The sequence below is a fragment of the Alligator mississippiensis genome, chromosome 9 (assembly GCF_030867095.1).
Source record: "Alligator mississippiensis isolate rAllMis1 chromosome 9, rAllMis1, whole genome shotgun sequence".
Taxonomy (NCBI): domain Eukaryota; kingdom Metazoa; phylum Chordata; order Crocodylia; family Alligatoridae; genus Alligator; species Alligator mississippiensis.
The window spans coordinates 11,893,579-11,914,696 of record NC_081832.1 but is presented as its reverse complement, the minus strand read 5'-3'; the positions used below and the strand labels follow the sequence as shown (position 1 = coordinate 11,914,696).

At 44.0% G+C, this 21,118-nt stretch overlaps 1 protein-coding gene across 1 annotated transcript; it reads right to left on the bottom strand.

Moving 5' to 3' along the window:
- Nucleotides 1-886: 886 nt before the first annotated feature.
- On the bottom strand, nt 887-12,318 carry ZFP64 (ZFP64 zinc finger protein). Its single transcript, XM_014609755.3, has 6 exons — nt 12,212-12,318; nt 11,560-11,799; nt 9,607-9,768; nt 8,532-8,594; nt 7,173-7,424; nt 887-4,203 (listed from the first exon to the last, which is right to left on the bottom strand). Exons 1-6 carry the CDS (start codon nt 12,279-12,281, stop codon nt 2,903-2,905), a joined length of 2,088 nt encoding a protein of 695 aa, XP_014465241.2. The 5' UTR covers nt 12,282-12,318; the 3' UTR covers nt 887-2,902.
- Nucleotides 12,319-21,118: the final 8,800 nt, after the last annotated feature.

The following is a 21,118-nucleotide window of genomic DNA, read 5'->3' as shown; positions in this document are numbered from 1 at the left end:
ACAAACGGGGACATGAAAACTGACCTGAATTTTCCAATTCCAATTTTAGTGCATTTGTATTAGGAAAAAAAAAATGTAACAAGACATTTCTTTGAGCTACAATAAGAAAAATCACTGTACCTGTGCATTAGGACAAATGTTTTGACCTCACATTAAAAGTTATGATGGTATAAGGATGTAAAATGTTGCACAAAAACCCAAACAGGCTGACTGCAACATGCTGATGATCAGACATTCAATCAAAGCAGATGATATTTGCCTAAATGGGGCATTAGTTACTAGAGCTCGACTCGTCAAGTTTGCTTTCATTGTTCCTCTCTGGCTGCATGTCCTCAAATATGACAATGCGGCCTGCTCTTCCCCCTGAAGACAATAGGAGCGGTTCCATGCATTTCCATTGATGTAGGATCAAGCTTACAGCCTCCTCTACTGCATTAGTGCTTTAGGTCAATGAGTTGTCTTGAAAAAGGAGAAAATTATGTTTGCTATTAAATGATTTCAAGTGCTTGCTCTTTGCAGTAAGATCATTTGGCCCAATACAACTGTATTTGAACGACACCATTTCCCCCATCTCAGTTATCCGACAATTTAGAAATTCAGACTTACCATGTACATGGGAACAGTTGTATACGGTTTCGTAAGAGGGAACATAGGAGTGGACTGCATACACCTAATGCATTTTGATCTAAAGATTACAACATTTGATCTATGTCACTAGAATGATAGTTTGCAAACTGGAGACCAGTAACCACAAATAAATACATACAACACTTACCTGCGCTCTTGCTTACAAAGCACGACGTGTATTTTTTCCAGCGCACATCTAAAAAGCAAAGGTTACTTGTGCACCAAAATTAACAGAAACAGCAACAGCAAACTGCAGGGCTATATTTGGAAAAATATATTTGTATTTTTTTAAACAAGGAGCATTCTGATACAGATCACTGTGTTGCATACATGATTCGAATAAAAATTCTGTTATGACACAATGGTGAGTCATTGCTGATGTAGACTTAATATTACAGTAAAATCTTTGTTATCCGGCATTTAAGTAACTGGGACTTCTATTAACTGGAATTTCTGGCCGGCCAGCCGGGTGCGGACAGGGGGCAGGGGAAAGCTCACACACATTGCCTGCTTTTGCCCCCCAACCACTGCCGTTGCTCCACGTGCTGTTGCCACCCTGCCGGGTTATTTCAGATAACCAGAATTTTTACATAACCGGCAATCCCCTTGCCCTGGGGATGCCGGATAACAACGATTTTACTGTATTATTATTCTTTTAAAGAAGTACCTCATAATACATTCCTGCACAACTGCCTCCAGTAAGGTGCTAAGCACTGACAACTCTGACTTCAATAAATTGGTCTAGTAATTAGTGATTACTCTGAAAGCACCACTAGACAAAATCCTAAAGCCTCTTTATTAATACCCAGAAAATGCTATGCACTACTAATCAGTCAGAACTGGCTAGTGGCTCTGTGCCAAATTATCATAATTGCAGGGACTTTGAAAATACATTTTTTTTAGGTGTGTCACCTTTTTGTACACATACAAGGGGATGCCATTATGATATGAACAGGTCTGACACTTCAGAGATTTTCTGTTCAGAAAGTTGGGCTCAGAAATGGGCCCAGAGCCCAGTTCAAAGCTTACAGAAGTCAATGGTGATCCTTTCACTTTCATTGGGTTCTAGATAAATCCCAATTTTCTTTTTAAATATTCCATTCTGCATCTACATGCCAGGCATTTAAAGACAGGCAGGCTTCCAAATAAGTGGCCAGAATTTTTTAAATGAGCTCAGTATGCATGAGCAGTTTGGAAAAATCTGGACATAGGACAATGAAAGCCACAGGATACTGGATGACTGATAATTGGGCTCCACCCTTTTTAACAATTCATTCTGTTTTTTATCTCTGTTCCGAAGTCACATTTGAAATAAATCAATTTACAGTTACAAATTGAGGCCCAAGTCTTGCAAGCAATTCAAGAGTCGAGTTAAACACATGCATAAGGTTCAATGGGACTGGAGCCAAAATTATTTTTGATGTTGAATGATTAGGTTTTATGCAACCAGCAGCATCTCAACAGTAGATCAGATCCAATATGACTTATGCCTAACAATTTGTATTATGTGAGAATTAATAAAAAATTGTGAATGGCTGTTTATTGTGGTACCTAACAAAAAGCAGAATAACCACTGTTTTTTGCTGTGTGAGAGATGGAAAATACCAGCGAGGTAAACCACAATGGTAGTACTCTTTACTCCCCTAATCCAGCAAAAGTCAACATACATTCAAGTTATGTGTATGATTACTTCCACTGAAATCAATGGGACTAGCGTGTGCTTAAATGCTTTGCTGGATTGTATTCTCTACCTAGTGATGCACAGACTCAAGCTAGCTCCTTCCATGTGAGGTCAGTGAGCTATGCAACAAAACACCCACAACGAGTGTAGTGACCTCAAACTGGTTCCATTTGAAAACTATGTCCCAAATGGTGTTGGTTGCTTCTGCCTTTCTTTTCACATGAAAAGAATGAGTAACTTAATCATGAAGGTAAATTATATCATAAGGTAAGGTGCTCTTTGCATTTGATGGAAAAAAACATTTATTGTTCTATTTAAATAAAGTTAAACGTTGCACAAGAAAAAAATCTGCTCTGGAAAATTAAATTTTAAATAGGTCTATTAATAATCAGGGACAATTTTTTCAAAGATCACAGCCTCTAATTTCCTCTGCACATAAATATGCACAAACTTTTTTGGCATGTGCAAGGCTACTGTACTTGTATGACTTCATGTGCAAACTGGTCCAATGGCTTCAATGAGATTTCATGGGGCACAGTTCTTAGGGCTGAATTTGATCTGGCAAGAATATGTGGAAGGAATTTATTTTTAAATCTAATCTGGTATGGAGTCTGCAGGACACAGTAAAGCTGTATGGGCTCCGTTTTGAATGATGGAGTAGGTTTGCTTTGGTGTGTCTGTGTGAGAGGATGAGGAAAAGATGGGAGGTGGAGGAGCTGAAGTAGACACAGTGATACTTTGACCCCCATCACTAACCACAGTCACTTCTGTTGCTCCTTCCTGAATCAGAGCACTGAGACCTTCCAGGTCAGAACAGCTGATGCCAGAGCTGGTGATGAAAGCCTGGTTTGCTGAAGCCTCATGACCACTGACTGGAGCAGCAGGAATCAGTGTCTGATGTAGAGCACTGCCATCACTTTGGTCATGGGCTGTGAGAAGAACTGCTGGCTGTGCCACTGACCCAGTTTCACCCTGAGACACTGGTGGGGGAGGAGGTGCCAGCAAACTGACTTGGCCCAGGAGCTGCAACCGGCTATTGGCAGAGAGGTCTTCCTGATTCTGGCTAACCAGTGCAGGAGGCACCACATTTACCGATGCAGACTGAATAATACTATTCGCCTGAGGCATTTGATGGCCCACAATAATCTTGACCCTTCCCTCGCTGTATGGAGAGACCTGGGCAGCCTGAAGTGGAACCTGAAGGTGACTGACAGTAATAGGGGCACTGGTTTGCCTACTGGGATCCATCTGGAGCTGCAAAACAGCCAGTTCATTATTTTTAGTCCCATTATACATGCTGTGCTGTTTCTTATGGCTCCTGAGAGAATCTTCTCGGACAAAGGAAGCTTCACACAGGTCACATTTAAATGCCTTCTTGGCATCTAACCTGGCTACTTGCCTGGAGGTGCTCTGCTTTGTCTTATCTCCCTCTTTCTTCTCTGAGATTTGCTTCTTGGCCTTGACTTTGTCCCCGTGAGCTTTCTTCACATGTGTAGTCAGATTGCTCCGCTGTTTTGTATCAAAGCTGCAGAAGTCACATTTGAAAGGGCGGTCCTTGCAATGAATTCTCTGATGTACCTTGAGAGCTGCTTTGCTGGAACAAGAGTAGTTGCACTCTGAACACTTCACTGGTTGCTCAGGTTGATGGGTTCGGATGTGGTGCCGAAGGCTTGTTTTGTTTCCGCACTGGAATTCACACTCTGGACACTTGAGGGTGTTCTCCATGCTATGCTTGATGCGGATATGTGATTTCAAGTTCCCTTTCATGGCACAGCGGACGTCACAGAACTCACACTTGTAAGGCTTCTCCCCAGAGTGTACACGCATGTGCCTCTTCAAGTCCGAGTTGATTTTAAATTTAGCAGGACACATCTGACACTGAAAGGGGGCATCTCCTGTCAACAAATCATGCATTTAAATTAGAAGAGTCAAGCCAAGATTCACAGTACATCTCGGGGAGGTTTAATGCTAAAAAAACCACAAAAATTTAAACTGGCATATGCACCTTATTCAACACAGTGGACACCCAACATGGAGAGCTCTGTATGTAGAAAAAGTAGGAGAACATGCTGGCAGGCACCAGCAGTTCTTGGTATTTGCATCCCAGATGTTCTCTATTCTAGTTGATTTTATGAGAACACTTGCTCCAAGACGAGCTACTGCATTTTCTCATTTATCTCTCATTAGTAAGGCTATAATCTCAAACTAAATCTTTTAACCAATTTCAATCAAACATGATGGAATCCTAACTCTGTTGGTACATTTCAAAATACGATTTCCTAAACAGATACACAAAGCGTACTCCAAGTTTAAAGAGCGTTACTTACTACATTTTATATTAGGAGGAATTTTAATCATATTATGGCAGCATCATAACAACTGGAAGAGAGAAATATGAAACAAATCATGAATACAAATGATAAAAAAATACTATGTGGATGCACGTTTAATATGCCTACACAGTAATGTTAGGGAAGGATTTCATGTATTCTTTGGTCTTCTAATGTAACTTGGCAGTGTGAGAGGATTTTGCATTATGTGACAAACCATCTTTCTACAGATCAGTTTGAGCATCTCTGGCTTTCTACACACATTCAAATAACCTGGGAGAATTCTCCCAGGTTTATATTCCTTGAAGAAAAACTTACCTGCATTTGCTCTCCTGGGGGTGATTTAACCCTGGTTGTTCCCAGATTACTTTTCTCCTGGAGTGGCTATTTTTATTCTAGGATGAAAAGCCTTAACATTTATATACTTGTGATTTTTTTTGAGAGAGCAGTGACTCTCCCAGGAGAAAACGAATGTCTGTATGGAGGTCTCTCTTTTGGAACTTCCATGTGTGTTGGCAAGGTACGTGCATGTGCACAACTTTTGTGGGAATATGCATAAAAGCAAGAAAACAGACACAGATGAAAACTTGGCTCAAAGTGTTTGGCTGCCAGACCTTGCAAATGTGCATGTTCAACTGGTAGCTCATGAGCAGTCTGTTACTTCAACAAAGGGACTTAACATTTACTTTACATTTGCACCATAAGGACTAAACCTTTGCTTAGTAGGCTCATGCCACAACTATATACAACCAAATTAAGCTTTATATTTGTTTGTTCCATAATCGTTGAATCAAATCTAGTATACGGGCTAATAAATGTTTGAGAACGGTCATTAACAAACCCCCAAACAGCTGCTTAAATAATACACATAAAACCACAGGGTTCACTTTTTTCAGTTATCTATCAGGCAGTTTTTCCTCTGAACCACTTGAAGAGTGAGGTCTTATTTGGATATATCACTCCATGGTGGAAAAAAAAGTGAAAGCAATAAAGGGTGCCATTAAAGACAGAAATAGAAGAAAGGAATAGACAGAAATGAAGAAAGTTCAATAAATGTTTTTGTTCTTTAATCATGAGTGCCTATGGCTAATTTATAAGTTAATATTTTATAGATCTTTGTGATAGCTGTATAATTTTGCATACTTTTTTTTAATCCAACTACATATGTCACTGAATTAGTTGCACATTTTTCTAATCAAGTTGGGACCTACTGTGCTAATCTATGTATCTGTTTAATAATTGAGATACATGGTGTATTGTGTTTATTATACAGATTTTATTAATGAAGATACACTGCTTGCTGGGCTAGTTTATTTTACAGCCCCAGCTATATACTCTTTCAGCTGAATTGCAAAACGCAGCAATTGAATTTTAACCCACTTTACTGATGAAGACATAGTACATATTTCAACGGCTCAATTTTCATATAGTGACTGTGCTGACCATATTGCAGAATCCAGGAAAGACAAATGCAAGTAATACATTTATTTGCTAATTTGCAGATTGATCTGTTTTACATTACACAACTGGCTTCAGACCATTTGATGCTGACAGAGAAAATTTAAAAATCTTGGGCCCAAATCTGAAACACTCTTACATGAGTAAGAGATTAGTTTTATTTTTCCCTCCTCTACATTTCACAAGGAATTTATTCATCCACTGGAAATAAATCCCTTACTGTATACAACTTCACATCAGAATCAAAATCTGCTAGTCAATGCTAATTTAATGAACCCTGAATCATACAGCATGCAACTAAAATTCACAGAACTAATCAAATACAGAAAGAACAATCTGTAAACCAACCTAATACCTTAGGGAAAGGGATGAGCAACACACCCCAGAGGCAAACAGTAACAGAGAAGTTTGACAAGTTGTTTATAGGAACAAACTGCATGAGAGAATCTGATAAAAATGAATCTACAAAAATAATTTGACTATAAGAATTATGAATTTAGTACCAGGAAAATATGTGGGATTTACCGTAACAGACTGAAGGATCTATATATAGAAAATATATTCAGCATGAGGAAACTTATATTGCTGCTGCCCATATCTTGTTAATGTAATTAGTAATCTACTAATGCAAAGATAAATTGAATTATGAAATCCAAACAAGTTAAGAGCATCTACATCACAGAGTTAAACTGGTTTAACTAGCTTGATTTTATGTTCTAATGACATAAAATATTTCAGCTTCTCTATTATAGACAATGGGTTTTTAAAGATGCAGATAAAACCCTTATGGGATATTCAAAAGCACTTAGGCATATCCTGGGAATATACTTAGAGCCTAAGGGTGCATCTACATGTGCGTTTTAATGTGCATTACCTTATTTTAATGGGCATTAAAGTATCACTAAAAAACCTGTGCTCTTTAGTTTATGCGCATTAAGATAGGCTAATGTGCATTTTCCTTACAATGGAGGTATTAGATTTAATGTGCAATAACTAAAGCACATTAATGCACATGTCGACGTGCCCTAAACACCTTCAAATATAATGTCCAAGGCCACCCTTATAGATCTACTTACCAGTATGGGACCGGAGATGTACAGTAAGCTGGCTAGAGTTGCGGCTTGCATAAGGGCAGATCTGGCATTTAAATGGACGCTCATTTGAGTGGATGCGCTGGTGCTTGTTGAGACTGCTGCTGTCAGCAGCTGCATAGTCACAGTGCTTACACTTGTAAGGTTTCACCCCAGTATGGGAACGCATGTGCATCTTCAGCTTATCCTTGCGACTGAAGCACTTGCTGCAAACTTCACATTTATGAGGCTTGTCTCCTGAACGCAAACAAAACAGTATTAAGGGGACAAGAATTTTTATAACGACTGATTTTTGACGAGGTATAGTCTTAATTTTTGAAAAGCCTCCTATACCAGCAGTATTTATGCTTTCCACTACCTGTACACTAGCCACTCTCTTCCCAGTGTGCAGAGGCAAGAAGTTATGCGTGCAAACAGATCATGCACAATTCAGCAGACACTTTGAAAACCCACTGCTCTATAGCAGCAGTGCTCAATCTCCAGCCCATGGAGCCACTGCATCTGACAACAGGGCTCCCCATGGGTTAGGAAATTTGACGGCAGGGAAGCAGTGGCCATTAATATGGTCATACTCCCCTCTGCCAAATTTCCATAACCCAAGCCCCAAGTGCCAGGTTGGAGCCAGGCCACATCCCCTTCCCCCTGCAGGGCTGGTTTGGGGCTGGCCCCCATTCCATACCTCCCTCTCCCCCTCCCGGTAAGGCCAGACTACCTCATACCTCTTTTATCCTGCTGGGCTGGGTCACATCCCTTTCCCACTCACTGGGCTAGGTGAAGCCCCCTTTTTCCCCTGCTGGGCTGAGCTCAGGCTGTGCTGCCCCCCGCCCCACTCTACAGGACCAGATGCCATGCTGGCTCTGGGAGCTGGACCAGAACCACCATCCGGCCTGCAGTTGGACCAGGCACTGCCCATCTGGCCTGCTAGGGAAAAAGGTTGAGCACCACTGCCCTATAACATCTTCTGTAAGTTTCTTTAAAAAAGAAACAACTTCTGAAATAACAATTAAGTGCTGAGGGTACTAATAAACAGCTGCCCATTCGCAGTTCAGATATGCCCGCATATTAGTATCTAGTGCTATGATCACGGTCTTAAACAAGCAGGAAAAGTGTTCTGATGTTTTACAACTTGATGGCTAGAGACAGTATGAGCTGCAGTCGGGCTGACAGTGGAGTGGTGTGCACCATCCAGCGGGGCCTCGCTCATTCAAAGAGCAATGGAAGCTAAGGGATGGAATTGTGCCCGTGGAGCATGAGTGCTACACTATGTAAATCCCCTTTGCAGGAAAACACCTGTTAATAACATACAAAAGAGAGAAGCAGAAGCCAATAATTTTAGAAGTTAACCTGTGTGCGTTCTTAAGTGGCGTTCCATATCTTTCATGCCGTATGATGTCTTAAACTGGCAACCTGAACACAAAAGTCGTATTACACAACACAAAGTTAGATATTTAAAGGCAAAGAAAACTCACAAAACAAGAACATATGCTTTGGCAAATTCAGGAGCCTTCATGATTCTGGATGGAATCTAACATTTTTTGCACCAAAACATCAAGATTTTCTTTTTTTTTTTTACTTTGAAAAGGGATGACTTCAATATTCCTGGAAAAGGAGGTCTATATCTTGCTTCATTACATTTACCTTCAACAGTACTCTTAGTTTTCTAACACCTTCCTAGACTAATCATTCTTTGCATTAACTCACCCTATCTTTTTTGTGCTAAGCTCTAAAACGAATTGTGTGGAATATGTGCCTGGGGTTTGGGATGCACACTACAGTACAGAGGGGATAAAGGTGAGACTCATTAATTTCAAATATGATCTCGGGTTAATGCTACTGAGGCCCAGGCTAACAAATGACTCCTTCAGAGTTTTGTCTGAGTCCAGAGGGCTAGGTAGGGAAATACAGATTAAACAGCATGCAAATGAACACCAAGCTCTGAAATGAGATTCATTCAATGAGACGGAAATAATTTGGAACAACAAAATAGTAAACTCTACTTAAATTAGTGGGAGGACTACCCAAGAAAAGAGGTATTACTCCCATGGTAAGTCTTATGCAAGTAAATTCAGCATTTGCATGAATTTTCTCAATACTGTATGGTTACTTTGATGATCAATATAATTAAAACAAATAAGGCAGAAGACAAATAAGGCCTTACATTTTGATGAGTGCAGGTATCCCTCTGCCCATATGACAGGCCTGTTGAGACATACCAGCATATATCATAGTGAAAGAGCCTAAGGACTTGACTCTGAAATCAATGGCAAAAATCCTACTGACCAAAGGTGCAAATTCTAGGCCTAAGTAAACTTATTATCATGTCATCATCTATATTCTCTTTATCTTAGATTTATGGAAACAAGCAGGCCTAACGTATTTATGACTACTTTGGAATGAACAAAAAAAAAAATGACTTTACCTGAGTAGCAACAGTTCAGTTTCTTTTGGGCAAGTGAAGCAGTGGGTTTTCTAGAACGAGATTTTGGTGGTGGGGAGACAACAGCAGCAGCCTGAGGCTCATTGCTCTCACTGGGCAGATACGTCTGGTAGCCATGCTCAAAAACAAACTCCGGAGCTGAAACTAAATGCATACAAAATTCACTTTCATACAGTGTGAATTTGTTCAATAATACAGTGCATCTCTAATCCTTAATTAATTACACTAAGCACTTCCGCATTTAGTCCTGGTTTTACAACCATATATTCCTATAATTTTAAAAAATGTTTTCCCTCCTACCACATAAAAGTCCTCTACAAAAGGAAAAAGAATTTGACTAAGGTGCATATTCTGCCTGGGTAGTCCCTTGCATCAGTGCACAGTCATACTGAAGTCAGCAGGACTTCGCAAAGCCTCAAGGCCTGTACAGCTCTGATTAGTGGTTTAGTCTGTTTTCTTTGTTGTCTGTGCAGGGCTTTATTCTTGTGAAAAAAAGTTATATTCGCTCTTATGTTAGTGGGATAAGGCCGTAAGGGACTAGTCTGGGAAAGAATAGTTAAACTGGCTGCATACCATCTACTGTCAAAAACAAACTGAAAAAATTTTACTTTTCAAATCCAACCTCTTTAAGATTTTAGAAGTTATTTGTAAAAATGTCAGATAAAACATCTGTAGGCAAAACACTGACTTTTGAACGGATTAAAACTTGACCGCTCCCCTAAAATGGGTAGATGTAAGACCCCTCACCTGACAGGTGGGAAAAAGTTAATAATAAGAAGCAGAAAAGTTAAGCGCTCATTCGAAACTCAGCGAGTCACAGCAAACTATTAAAATTAGGTAATACCTGACTGTGGTTCATGTGATTACCCAGTCTTTCACAAATCCTACTCTTTTCTCCTCCTCCCAACTCTCTGCCCAAATTACAGGTGGACAAATTAGTTCAAACCAAGTAAGGCCCCACACCTGAAAACATGAATACACGTTACTATTACATGTTACGTGAATAGCAAATAAAATTCCACACATTCTTAAAAAGTTTGCTAGCTCTATACCTGCTTTGATCGTCTGCAAAGACTCAAATACCAGGTAGCATTTCCAGGCAGTTACGAGAGCAGTTTTTGCAGACTGGTCTCCTCACGCAAGGATATCCTGGAATGAGAACTACAGCAAATCTGGGCCTGTCTACACGAGACATTTACTGCAGAGTTGCCTAACCAGCGTCACAGTTAAAGTCTCTGTGTCTACACATGCAGAGTTATTAGAATGGAGTAAATTAATTCACTCTGCCACAGGTTAGTTCTTGTAAATACAAGTACTTTCCTATAGTGGAGTTTTTTACTCCACAGCCACGCACGTGTAGATGCCGACAGGGCTGGCTGGGGCACAAGGGTGGTTCAGCATGGGGGCTCCTGCCAGCTAGCCCCACACTGAAGTGTCCACATACCGCAGCCAGCCCCTCCGCAGCACACTGAGCCGTGTTGGAGCTCCTGGGCCCCCTGCCAGCTGGGGCGGCTCTGACCCAGCTCAATCTGCTGCAGTCCCCGGCGCACGTTTAAATGCGACACTCAGGAGTAATAAACTCCAGCACAATGTGCACCAGTTTATTGCTGTGCATGCACTGCACGTGCAGACACACCCTGCATTTCTCATCATGGCCTTTGTTAAAAATAAACTGAATTCCAGTCTGATTACTTTTCATAAATCCTAAGAGACGCTGATTAAGACTGTCCTTTTCATTCATTTTCATGACTTGATTAAGCTATCAGGAGTGGGCTCACATTTTTATCATGAAATTAAGTGGCTGGTGTCCCACCAGAGCTAAGTTTGTTTCTTCATCAAAACACACGTGAACACTTGGGTATGAAGCGGTGTTTTAGCACGGAGTACTCTCCTATTTGTCACGGGGACGGGCGTTTCCACCACCCCCAGCAATACCTGTGATGGTCTGGGTCTCCGAGGTGATCGTTCGGGTCGTGGTTTGCGTCTGCGTCGCCGGCACCGTTTCTTCGGACACAAACTGGACGGTGCTCGTGGCGCCGGCCGTGGCGCCGGTCAGCTGGCAGCCGCTTTGCTTGTGAGCGACAAAGGCATCGAGGTTGTTGAACTGTTGCTTGCAAATCCCGCAGATGTGAATATCTGGGGTGAGCTCCACTAAGACGGTGGTACCTCCTGGAACTGGAAAAACGGGAACGTCGGCGACGCCGCTCACTCGCAAACCGCCCCCAAACAACAAGCGCCCGACAGGCGGGACGCGGGGAAGATTTGCACCCCTGCAAATCCATCCCGTCGGTGCACAGTCAAGCAACCTCGCGATCACGTTTTAAAAAGGATGCAACATGTAATAAATGATATGCATTATTATTCATTTATTTTAATAACGCATGGGGTGACCCAAGCGTGGCCCCGACCCCCCGCCACCCAGCAGCCCGGTCCTGATCCCGGCCCGCCTGCAGGCAGGCAGGCTCCCGGGCCCGGCGGCGCTCGGCCGCTTGCCGCACTCAGGTTCCGGGGCCGGCGCAGGCTGGGGCTGGGCGCCGCGTGCCCCGGCCGGGCCCCGGAGCGCGCATGGCCGCAACGCCGCACTTACACTGCACGGCGCCGGGGAAGGCCGGGCCGCCGCCCGCGTTCATGGCTGCGCCCGGCCGCGCGGGGCTCATTGGCGGCGGGACCCCGGCCCCCGCCCCCAGGCCGGGAGGGAGGGACGGATGTGGGAGCGCCGAGCATGCTCAGTGCGGGGCGGGGAGGCGGGATCGCTCTCCGCTGCGGCCCCGGCGCTTGAGCCGGTTGCTTTCCCTTCCCTGCCCTTGTTTGCCAGCGCATCTGGACGCCGGGGAAGCGCTGCAAACAGCTGCCGCTTTCGGGTCAGGAAGGATACCTTTTATTCCCCTGGGACATTGCAACAAAAAATATATATCTATTCCTGTTGTTGCAATGGCTCCGTCGGTCGAATAAAAGGCATTGGTGGTGCGTAGGGGGTGCATGTGCACCCCTCGAGACTGGCAGCGCGCTCCCTGGCATCTTCCCCGTGCCGCCGACAACACTGGTGGCATCTGTGGACGGGCGCTGATCGTCGGACGGGCGCGTCGTGACAAATAAACTGAATTCCAATCTGATTACTTTTCATAAATCGGAAGAGGCGCTGATTTTAAGACTTTCCTTTTCGTTCGTTTTCATGAATTGATTACACGTGCGCGTTTAGAGTTAAGGTATCAGGAAGCACCGCCGGTGGCATCTGCGGGCAGTCACCGATTGCCACTGCAGCGTCTGCAGGTGGTCACCAACCGCCAGTCGGTCAGCGCTCACCACCCCGCCTTGCTGACACGGCGTGGCACACCTGCAGGACCTCCCTGCCACCACACCCCTGCCATCGCCACCACCGCTGCTCGCAGGCAGTCGCCGTGCCCCCCCGGCCTCTGGGGGCACGCGGCGTTCACGATAAAAGGGATCATTTTGCAACCAAGGGTTCTAGAGTTTTGCATTTCTTTTTTGTCTCAGACCAACACGGCTACCACGTGCATCCCTGAAAGAGTTAAATGTATAGTCGCCAATAAATACAGGTTTCCCTCACTTTATGCTGTACGTGCGTTCCTGGAAAACGGTGCGTAACTTGAATTTGCAGAAAGGGAACCCGCTTTACAATGTACCAAATAGGGATATGTGCCAAGATCCCTATTTCCTGTCTGGAGCAGGGGGTCGGACCCGATGATCTACCAGGTAGGTCCCTTCCGACCCTAGAAATCTATGAAGATCTTGACTGTGCTGACCACTTCTTCTACTTTTACAAGACAATTTTGGTACCTGCTGACAGCAGACAGCGCACAGAAGCACAGGGCACAATCATAATGGGGATGACAACTACTGAAACGCGTGACGCAGACAATGAGCAAAGACCACAGATCCACACAGTAGACTATATTTTGGTGTGCATCATTCCCACAATGCACTGCACAAAGCCACCGACTTTGGGCTTCCGTTACATTGATCGCATAAGAGTGAATTTACCTTGCATATAACTAATTTTTGGTATAAAAAGGGTTATCATGTAAGAGCAAATCCACACATACAGAACCCGCATAAAGCGAGGGAAACCTGTGTGTGAAATGGTATCATGGATCAAGGACATAGCCTTCAATAAGAAGCTGAGATGAGGCTGGGATTATGGGGAAAGATGCTTTTCGGGTCACCCCAAACCACACACAGTTTCTTCAGCTCTGTGAAGCACCAAAAGTCACGCTGTTGCTGCTTCCTGGTGCCAAATTTCCAGACTGTGCGTGGGCTGAATGACACGGCCTTGCAGGCCTGTTCCAGCCTGGCTGGCCTAAAGTGTCATCTTAGTGGAGCAATCAGGGCTTGTGAACAGAGGCAATATCTTTTATTAGACCAACAAGATTTTTGCAAAAAAAAAAAAAAAATTATTTGATTGCAAGTTTTTGGGCACAAACACCCTTTATTGGTCTTAGTGGAGTTAATTTGAGTTAGTCACACTGGTAAATTCCTCTTCTATTAATTTGGTTCGGGAGAACAGATGCTGTGCAAAATAAGGACTGAGCTTCACAGGACGGTGGATTAGCAGCTCCGAGGAGCTGAGTTCTGCCTCGCCAGCTCAAGTGTCTTGCCACCCATGCCCCCTGCCCCTCTCTGATGGGCCAGCTAGTTATCTCAAGTGTAAAGCACTGGTCCATGGAGAAACTCTGTCTGTAAATAGGAGTTCGATTAGGGAACATGTGAGCTAGTGCTGCAGTGGAGACGAGCCAAAAAGGTGACCTTTTTCTTTAGGGTCATTTACCAGATGTTCAAGTGCAACCTTGCAATGAGAGATCAGTAACTATAGGCAAGAAAGAAGCCTGCAGTGGAGAACCTGCCTCTATGACCCCCCCTATCCTAAGAAACATTTCAGCGTATTGCAGAGGTAGGCTACCTGCACAATGATTCTCACTATCCTGGCCGTCTGCTTTCAGTTCCTTGCATTTCTTTTAATATTCTATTCCAATGAGGGAGCCAACCTGTGGCACTCCTGCTGGAAGTGGCATGGGCAGCTTGTGTATGTGGTGTGGGGCACACCAGTGAGAGGACAGGCAGCACAGCAACAGATAGGGCAGGAAGCAGAACATTAGCACTCCTGAGGGGGTTTGGTATCACCCTGGGATCACAGAATCATAGAAAATTAGGGCTGGAAGGGAGCTCAGGAGATCATCTAGTCCAACCCCCTGCTCAAAGCAGGGCCAGCCCCAATTAGATCATCCCAGCCAAAGCTTTGTCTAGCCAGATCTTGAAAACTTCCAAGGATGGAGATTGCACTACTTCTCTGGGTAACCTGTTCCAGTGTTTTACTACCCTCGTAGTGAGAAAATTCTTGCTAGTATCTAACCTAAATTTCCCTTGCTGCAACTTGAGCCCATTGCTCCTTGTTCTGTCTTCTGCTGCCACTGAGAACAGTCTAGCTCCATCCTCTTTTGAACCCCTCTTCAGGTAGCTGAAGGCTGCTATTAAATCCCCCCTCAGTCTTCTCTTCTTTAGACTAAGTTCCCTCAGCCTGTACTCATCAGCCATGTGCCCCAGCCCCTGAACCATTTTCATTGCTCTCTGCTGGACTCCCTCCAACTTGTCTACATCCTTTCTGTAGTGGGGAGTCCAAAACTGAACACAGTACTCCAGATGTGGCCTCACCAGTGCTGAATAAAGGGGAATAATCACTTCCCTTGACCTGCTGGCAGCACACCTACCAATGCAGGCAGATGCTCTTAACCTTCTTGGCAACAAGAGCACGCTGCTGGCTCATATTCAGTTTACTGTCCACTGTAACCCCCAGGTCCTTTTCTGCAGAGCAGCTGCCCAGCCAGTCAGCCCCCAGCCTGTACCAGTGCATGGGATTTTTCATCCTAAGTGCAGGACTTTGCACTTGTCCTTGTTGAACCTCATGAGATTTCTTTTGGCCCAATCCTTCAATTTGTCTAGGTCACTGAATCCTAGCTCTACCCTTCAGCGTATCTACTACTCCCCCCTGGCTTGGTGTCATCTGCAAACTTGCTGAGGGTGCACTATGCCATCTTCCAGGTCGTTGATGAAGACACTGAACAAAAGTTAAGTTAAGAGGCTGTGACTTGGATGACTACACAGTCCGGTGGGTGGCGAATTGGCTGGAGGGTCGCACCCAGAGAGTCGTAGTGGATGGGTCAGTTTCGACCTGGAAGGGTGTGGGCAGTGGGGTCCTGCAGGGCTCGGTCCTTGGACCGATACTCTTTAATGTCTTCATCAGCGACTTGGACGAGGGAGTGAAGTGTACTCTGTCCAAGTTTGCAGATGACACAAAGCTGTGGAGAGAAGTGGACATGCCAGAGGGCAGGGAACAGCTGCAGGCAGACCTGGACAGGTTGGACAAGTGGGCAGAAAACAACAGAATGCAATTCAACAAGGAGAAATGCAAAGTGCTGCACCTAGGGAGGAAAAATGTCCAGCACACCTACAGCCTAGGGAATGACCTGCTGGGTGGCACGGAAGTGGAAAGGGATCTTGGAGTCCTAGTGGACTCCAAGATGAACATGAGTCGGCAGTGTGATGAAACCATCAGAAAAGCTAATGGCACTTTATCGTGCATCAGCAGATGCATGACAAACAGATCCAAGGAGGTGATACTTCCTCTCTATTGGGTGCTGGTCAGACCGCAGTTGGAGTACTGTGTGCAGTTCTGGGCACCGCACTTCAAGAGGGATGTGGATAACCTGGAGAGGGTCCAGAGAAGGGCCACTCGTATGGTTAAGGGCTTGCAGACCAAGCCCTACGAGGAGAGACTAGAGAAACTGGACCTTTTCAGCCTCCACAAGAGAAGGTTGAGAGGCGACCTTGTGGCTGCCTATAAGTTAATCACTGGGGCACAGAAGGGAATTGGTGAGGTTTTATTCACCAAGGCGCCCCCGGGGGTTACAAGCTAGCAGAGAGCAGATTTAGACTGGACATTAGGAAGAACTTCTTCACAGTTCGAGTGGCCAAGGTCTGGAACAGGCTCCCAAGGGAGGTGGTGCTCTCCCCTACCCTGGGGGTCTTCAAGTGGAGGTTGGATATGCATCTAGCTGGGGTCATCTAGACCCAGCACTCTTTCCTGCCTATGCAGGGGGTCAGACTCGATGATCTATTGAGGTCCCTTTCAACCCTAACATCTATGAATCTATGAAAATTGGCCCCAGGACCTACCCCTGGGGCACTCCACTTGATACCGGCTCCCAACTAGACATCAAGCCATTGATTACTACTCTCTAAGCCTGTTACAAGGTAAAATCCATGTTAAAATCAAGGTATACCACATGTACCAGTCTTCCCGCATCCACATAGCCAGTCATCTTATCATAGAAGGGAATCAGGTTGGTCAGGCATGACTTGCCCCTGATGAATCCATGCTGACTGTTCCTAAGTTCAAGTACTTAGAAAAGGATTCCTTGAGGATCTGCTCCATGATTTTTCCAGGGATTGAGGTGAGACTGCTGGGTCTGTAGTTCCCTAGATCTTCCTTTTCCCCTTTCTTAAATATGGGTACTATGTACCCTTCACATCCCTTGCTAGCTGCAACTCCAATTGCACTTTGGCCTTCCTGACTTCATCCCTGCATGCCCGAGCAATGCTTTTATAGTCATCCTTAGTTATTTGTATAAGTTTCCATTTCTTATAAGCTTCCTTTTTGTGATTTAGTTTACTGAAGAGTTCCCTGCTAAGCCATGTCGGTCTTCTGCCATATTTGCTAGTCTTCCTGTGCATTGGGATGGTTTGTTCCTGCACTCTCAGTAAGGCTTCTTTAAAGTACAGCCAGCTCTCCTGGACTCCTCTCCCTACAGCACCCCAGCTGAGACCCACTGGTGTACAACCTCCCTAGATAAGGGGTGTCAAGCTTCCAGCAATGGAGATTCTACAACCTCCCTAGATAAGGGGTGTCAAAGACAGAGGCAGAGGCCTACCATCTAGTCCCAGTGCTGCTTGTGGGTCTCAGAGCTGACCCACAGGCAACATATAGGACATGCTGGATGGCCCGGGTCATCCCCGGAGTGGTGGAGCAGCTGCCATGTGCAGCACAGCCCTGAAGTGGCTGAAGCAGGACTGTGCTGCCTCTGGCACCCACTCTGGCTGATCTAGGACACATGCTGGATCTGGCATCCAGGGCTGGTCTATTAGTCTGGTCCAGCTGATAGATTGGCCTCTGGGGCTCGGATGAGTTTGACACCTCGGCTCTAGTTAACCTGTTCAGATGTTTAATGCCTTTATATTTAGAAAGTTTTTCTAATGTCCAACCTAAATTTCCTGTTGAAAATGGGAAATGGCTCACCCAGTATATGTTGTCCTGCTCTCAGTGGACACAATGCCATCTCTTTTATCACAGCTCTCATATTTGAAGACTGCTATCAAATTCTCCTCAGTTTTTTCTACCCCAGACTGAATAATCCCAGTACTTCCACTCTTTCCTGGCATGTTGTGTTTTCTAGACCTCTAGTAATTTTTATTGCTTTCCTCTGGACTCTTTCCTATTTCTCCCTGCTGTTCTTGAAGTGTAGTGCCCCAAATCGGAAAGAATATTCCAGGGAAGACCTCCCCAGTACTGAACTGGGTGGTAGAATCACTTCCAATGATTTGCATGTGACACTTTTGCTATTAGTTTTTGTTTTGGGGATTTGTTTTTGCAATAGTAATACACCTTTGTATTTATGGTTCCATCCATCAGACATCATTGAAAAACTCCGCAGTGTAAGGGGCTTTGCCTTCCAGTGGATTAAATGTGGCCCTTAAGGGTGTAAACAGAAATGACAATTTTCTCCTGACCTGGTCCCAGAAACCAGTCTACAGCCATAACCAAACACACGTGCATGGTTGCAGACCTCTTTAAAATGGCCTGATCCCACGAAAACCTGAACTCTGAAGGTTCAGACAAACACACTCCAAGATGGAATGAGTTCTGTAACTTGTGTCTGCGGAGCTCCCAGCCTGCCACTGGTTTCAGAATGGGAAAGGGAAAAGGACGGGAGTTTGATCTGAGGTTTTTTCAGCCAGTGCTGAAGAGTTGGATGGGTGGATTAGACTCCCCGCCCCCCCCCGAGGTGGGAGGAGGGCCCCAATCCATCCACCCCAGCCTCCAGTGCTAGCTGGGGAGCCCCAAAATGAGCTCCCTCTTCTCTGTTTCCTCCCTCCCATTCTGAAAACAGCACCTGGAATGGAAGTGGGGAGTGACATTGCTACAGAGATTGGGTTGCAGGCTGGCAGACCCAACAGCAAATTTCTGTTTAGTCTGGGGGATCGTTGCAACTCATACCGTTTCCTGCAAACTGCTATGAATTGCAATGGGAAGCTGCTCATCTGTCTGCGCCCTTAGCCAGATGAACTCACTACTTATAATTAAGGATGGCTGACATTCCCCGCTGTGAGACCCTGTTTTTAGGGGGTTTTTTAAATGTTGCCAAACTTCAGCCATTCAGACTGAAGTTTTCACCATTTTAGTGTCTGCTTTAGGCTGATTTTTTTTTGAAAGGTTCTAACAATGGTCAGAAAACACGATTAAGAAAAAAACCCCAAACAAACACTGTTTTGCCCGTATAAAAATAATTAAACAAGAAGCTCAAGCAACTCCATGCTTTGGATCATAGATGGAAATTTGGCAGGAACTTGCCATTTCCTGTTTCCATGAAAAATCAAATCAAATCACCATTTGGCCAAGACACAAGCAACAGAAAAACCTCACTTGCCACATTATCTGTAGAGACTCAAAATTTGGCAGGTAAATTCTCCAAAGGTTCTGTTTGTACTGGGCATGCCTCAGTTCATGCCTGCAGAGACTAAGCAGGCAAATGCTCTTTCCTGTGCCCAGGCTGCAATTATGCTGGGCATCCAATGCTAAGACCGCAGCGAGAAATCTGTCTTGTGCTTTCAGCGTTTCCACAGTTGGTAAGATGGGGTGGAGGAGGAGACCGGGAGAGCGAGTGGACTTTGCCACTCAGTTAGACAGGAGACAACTGTATTTGATGGGATCAAGATGAGGCAGCTACAGAAGTAGCAGATTGGAAAGAAAACAGAAGCATATGATTGTGTAATTAAAGACTTTATCAGAATGCAGATGCACAAGGGGTTGGGGGGTAGGGGAGAAAGTATGAATGGGCAACTTTAATTTGGTATTTTCTAACTCTTGAGTGATTGACTTTGCAGCTGGAACATTTGTTTAACCTTTAAGGCATGAAATGCTGGTGGTTTGGGTATTTGCTAAACAATCCTAAATGACAGTTCTTACTACTCTCCTATGAAAGTAGCATCCGCATGGCATTTCTGTTTTGCCAAAACAATATGCCACAGACCTAGTGCTTTCAGGGGATGAGAAATGAACAGAGATGAAAATCCTAGTTCTAACCTTAAGAGTACACTCTGCTAGATATGTTAAATAACACAGGGTAATCATATAAGAGGGTTGTAATCACCAACATTATTGTCCTTTAAGACTTTAGGTAAATTTTCATCTCAATTCTACATATAAACATCTATATCTTAATATTAGGATATAATGAACTTTACAGCAATCCACAAAATTTGAATGAAAACACTGTTTGTTGAATCCTGAACAACGATATGGTTATAGAAATGTATTTAGGATTCCCAAATCATGGTGTTCTTACAGAATTTAGCATGAAGACAGCTGAAAATACTATTGATAGTGTATCAGGATGAAGGTGTAGCCATTGCCTCTAAAATGGGTTTGTAAAATCATGTTCTAGCAACAAAAGATATGGTTAGCACTGATGAGATCTTCTTTGGGTGTATCCTCAATAGATCATGTCTATTAAAGGTGATTGCTTTAACTTAAATCACGTCTATTAAAGCTGATTGCTTTAACTATTTCAGTCTATTTTTTCCACAGCATAAAGAAGGCTACCTCATTAAAACACAATCTCTAACCCTCTTTACAGGGTTTTTTCCCCCCAGCACATTCTGTTACTTATTTATTTTTACTCAAGGCAGATATAACCCAATTATATTGTTTTTTTACAATATTTCTGCACATGATTTTAACTGCAGTTGGGCTTTGGAGCGTATAATGAGTTGTTTTAAGCAGTTTTACTCTATTGTTGCCCTTCCATCGAAACTTTTATCTGCTTGGGCCAATTCAAATATGATACTTTAGATTATTATTTTCTGTTTGTTTAGAGTGAATTTATTATTTGTTCCAAGGACTAGAATTACAGCCTTCCAGAAGGAAGTCATCCTTTTATTCACAAAACAGGTAAAGCATAATAACATAAGTGCCTTTACTCACTAACATACTTGCTCTTTTGGACTGTCAGGAATAACATGGATAACAATTTTTAATTGATACCAGGGAGAGCTGGAGTTGAACCAATAAGAGAGAGGTGAAAGACTTGGTGCATAACAAATCTTCAGGAACAGCCTGTTCCAAGATACTCGATGCTTGTTCAGTTGAGCATGATTAAAAGAGAAAACATATATGAACTCATAGGAAGATTTTCAGATGCTGCCT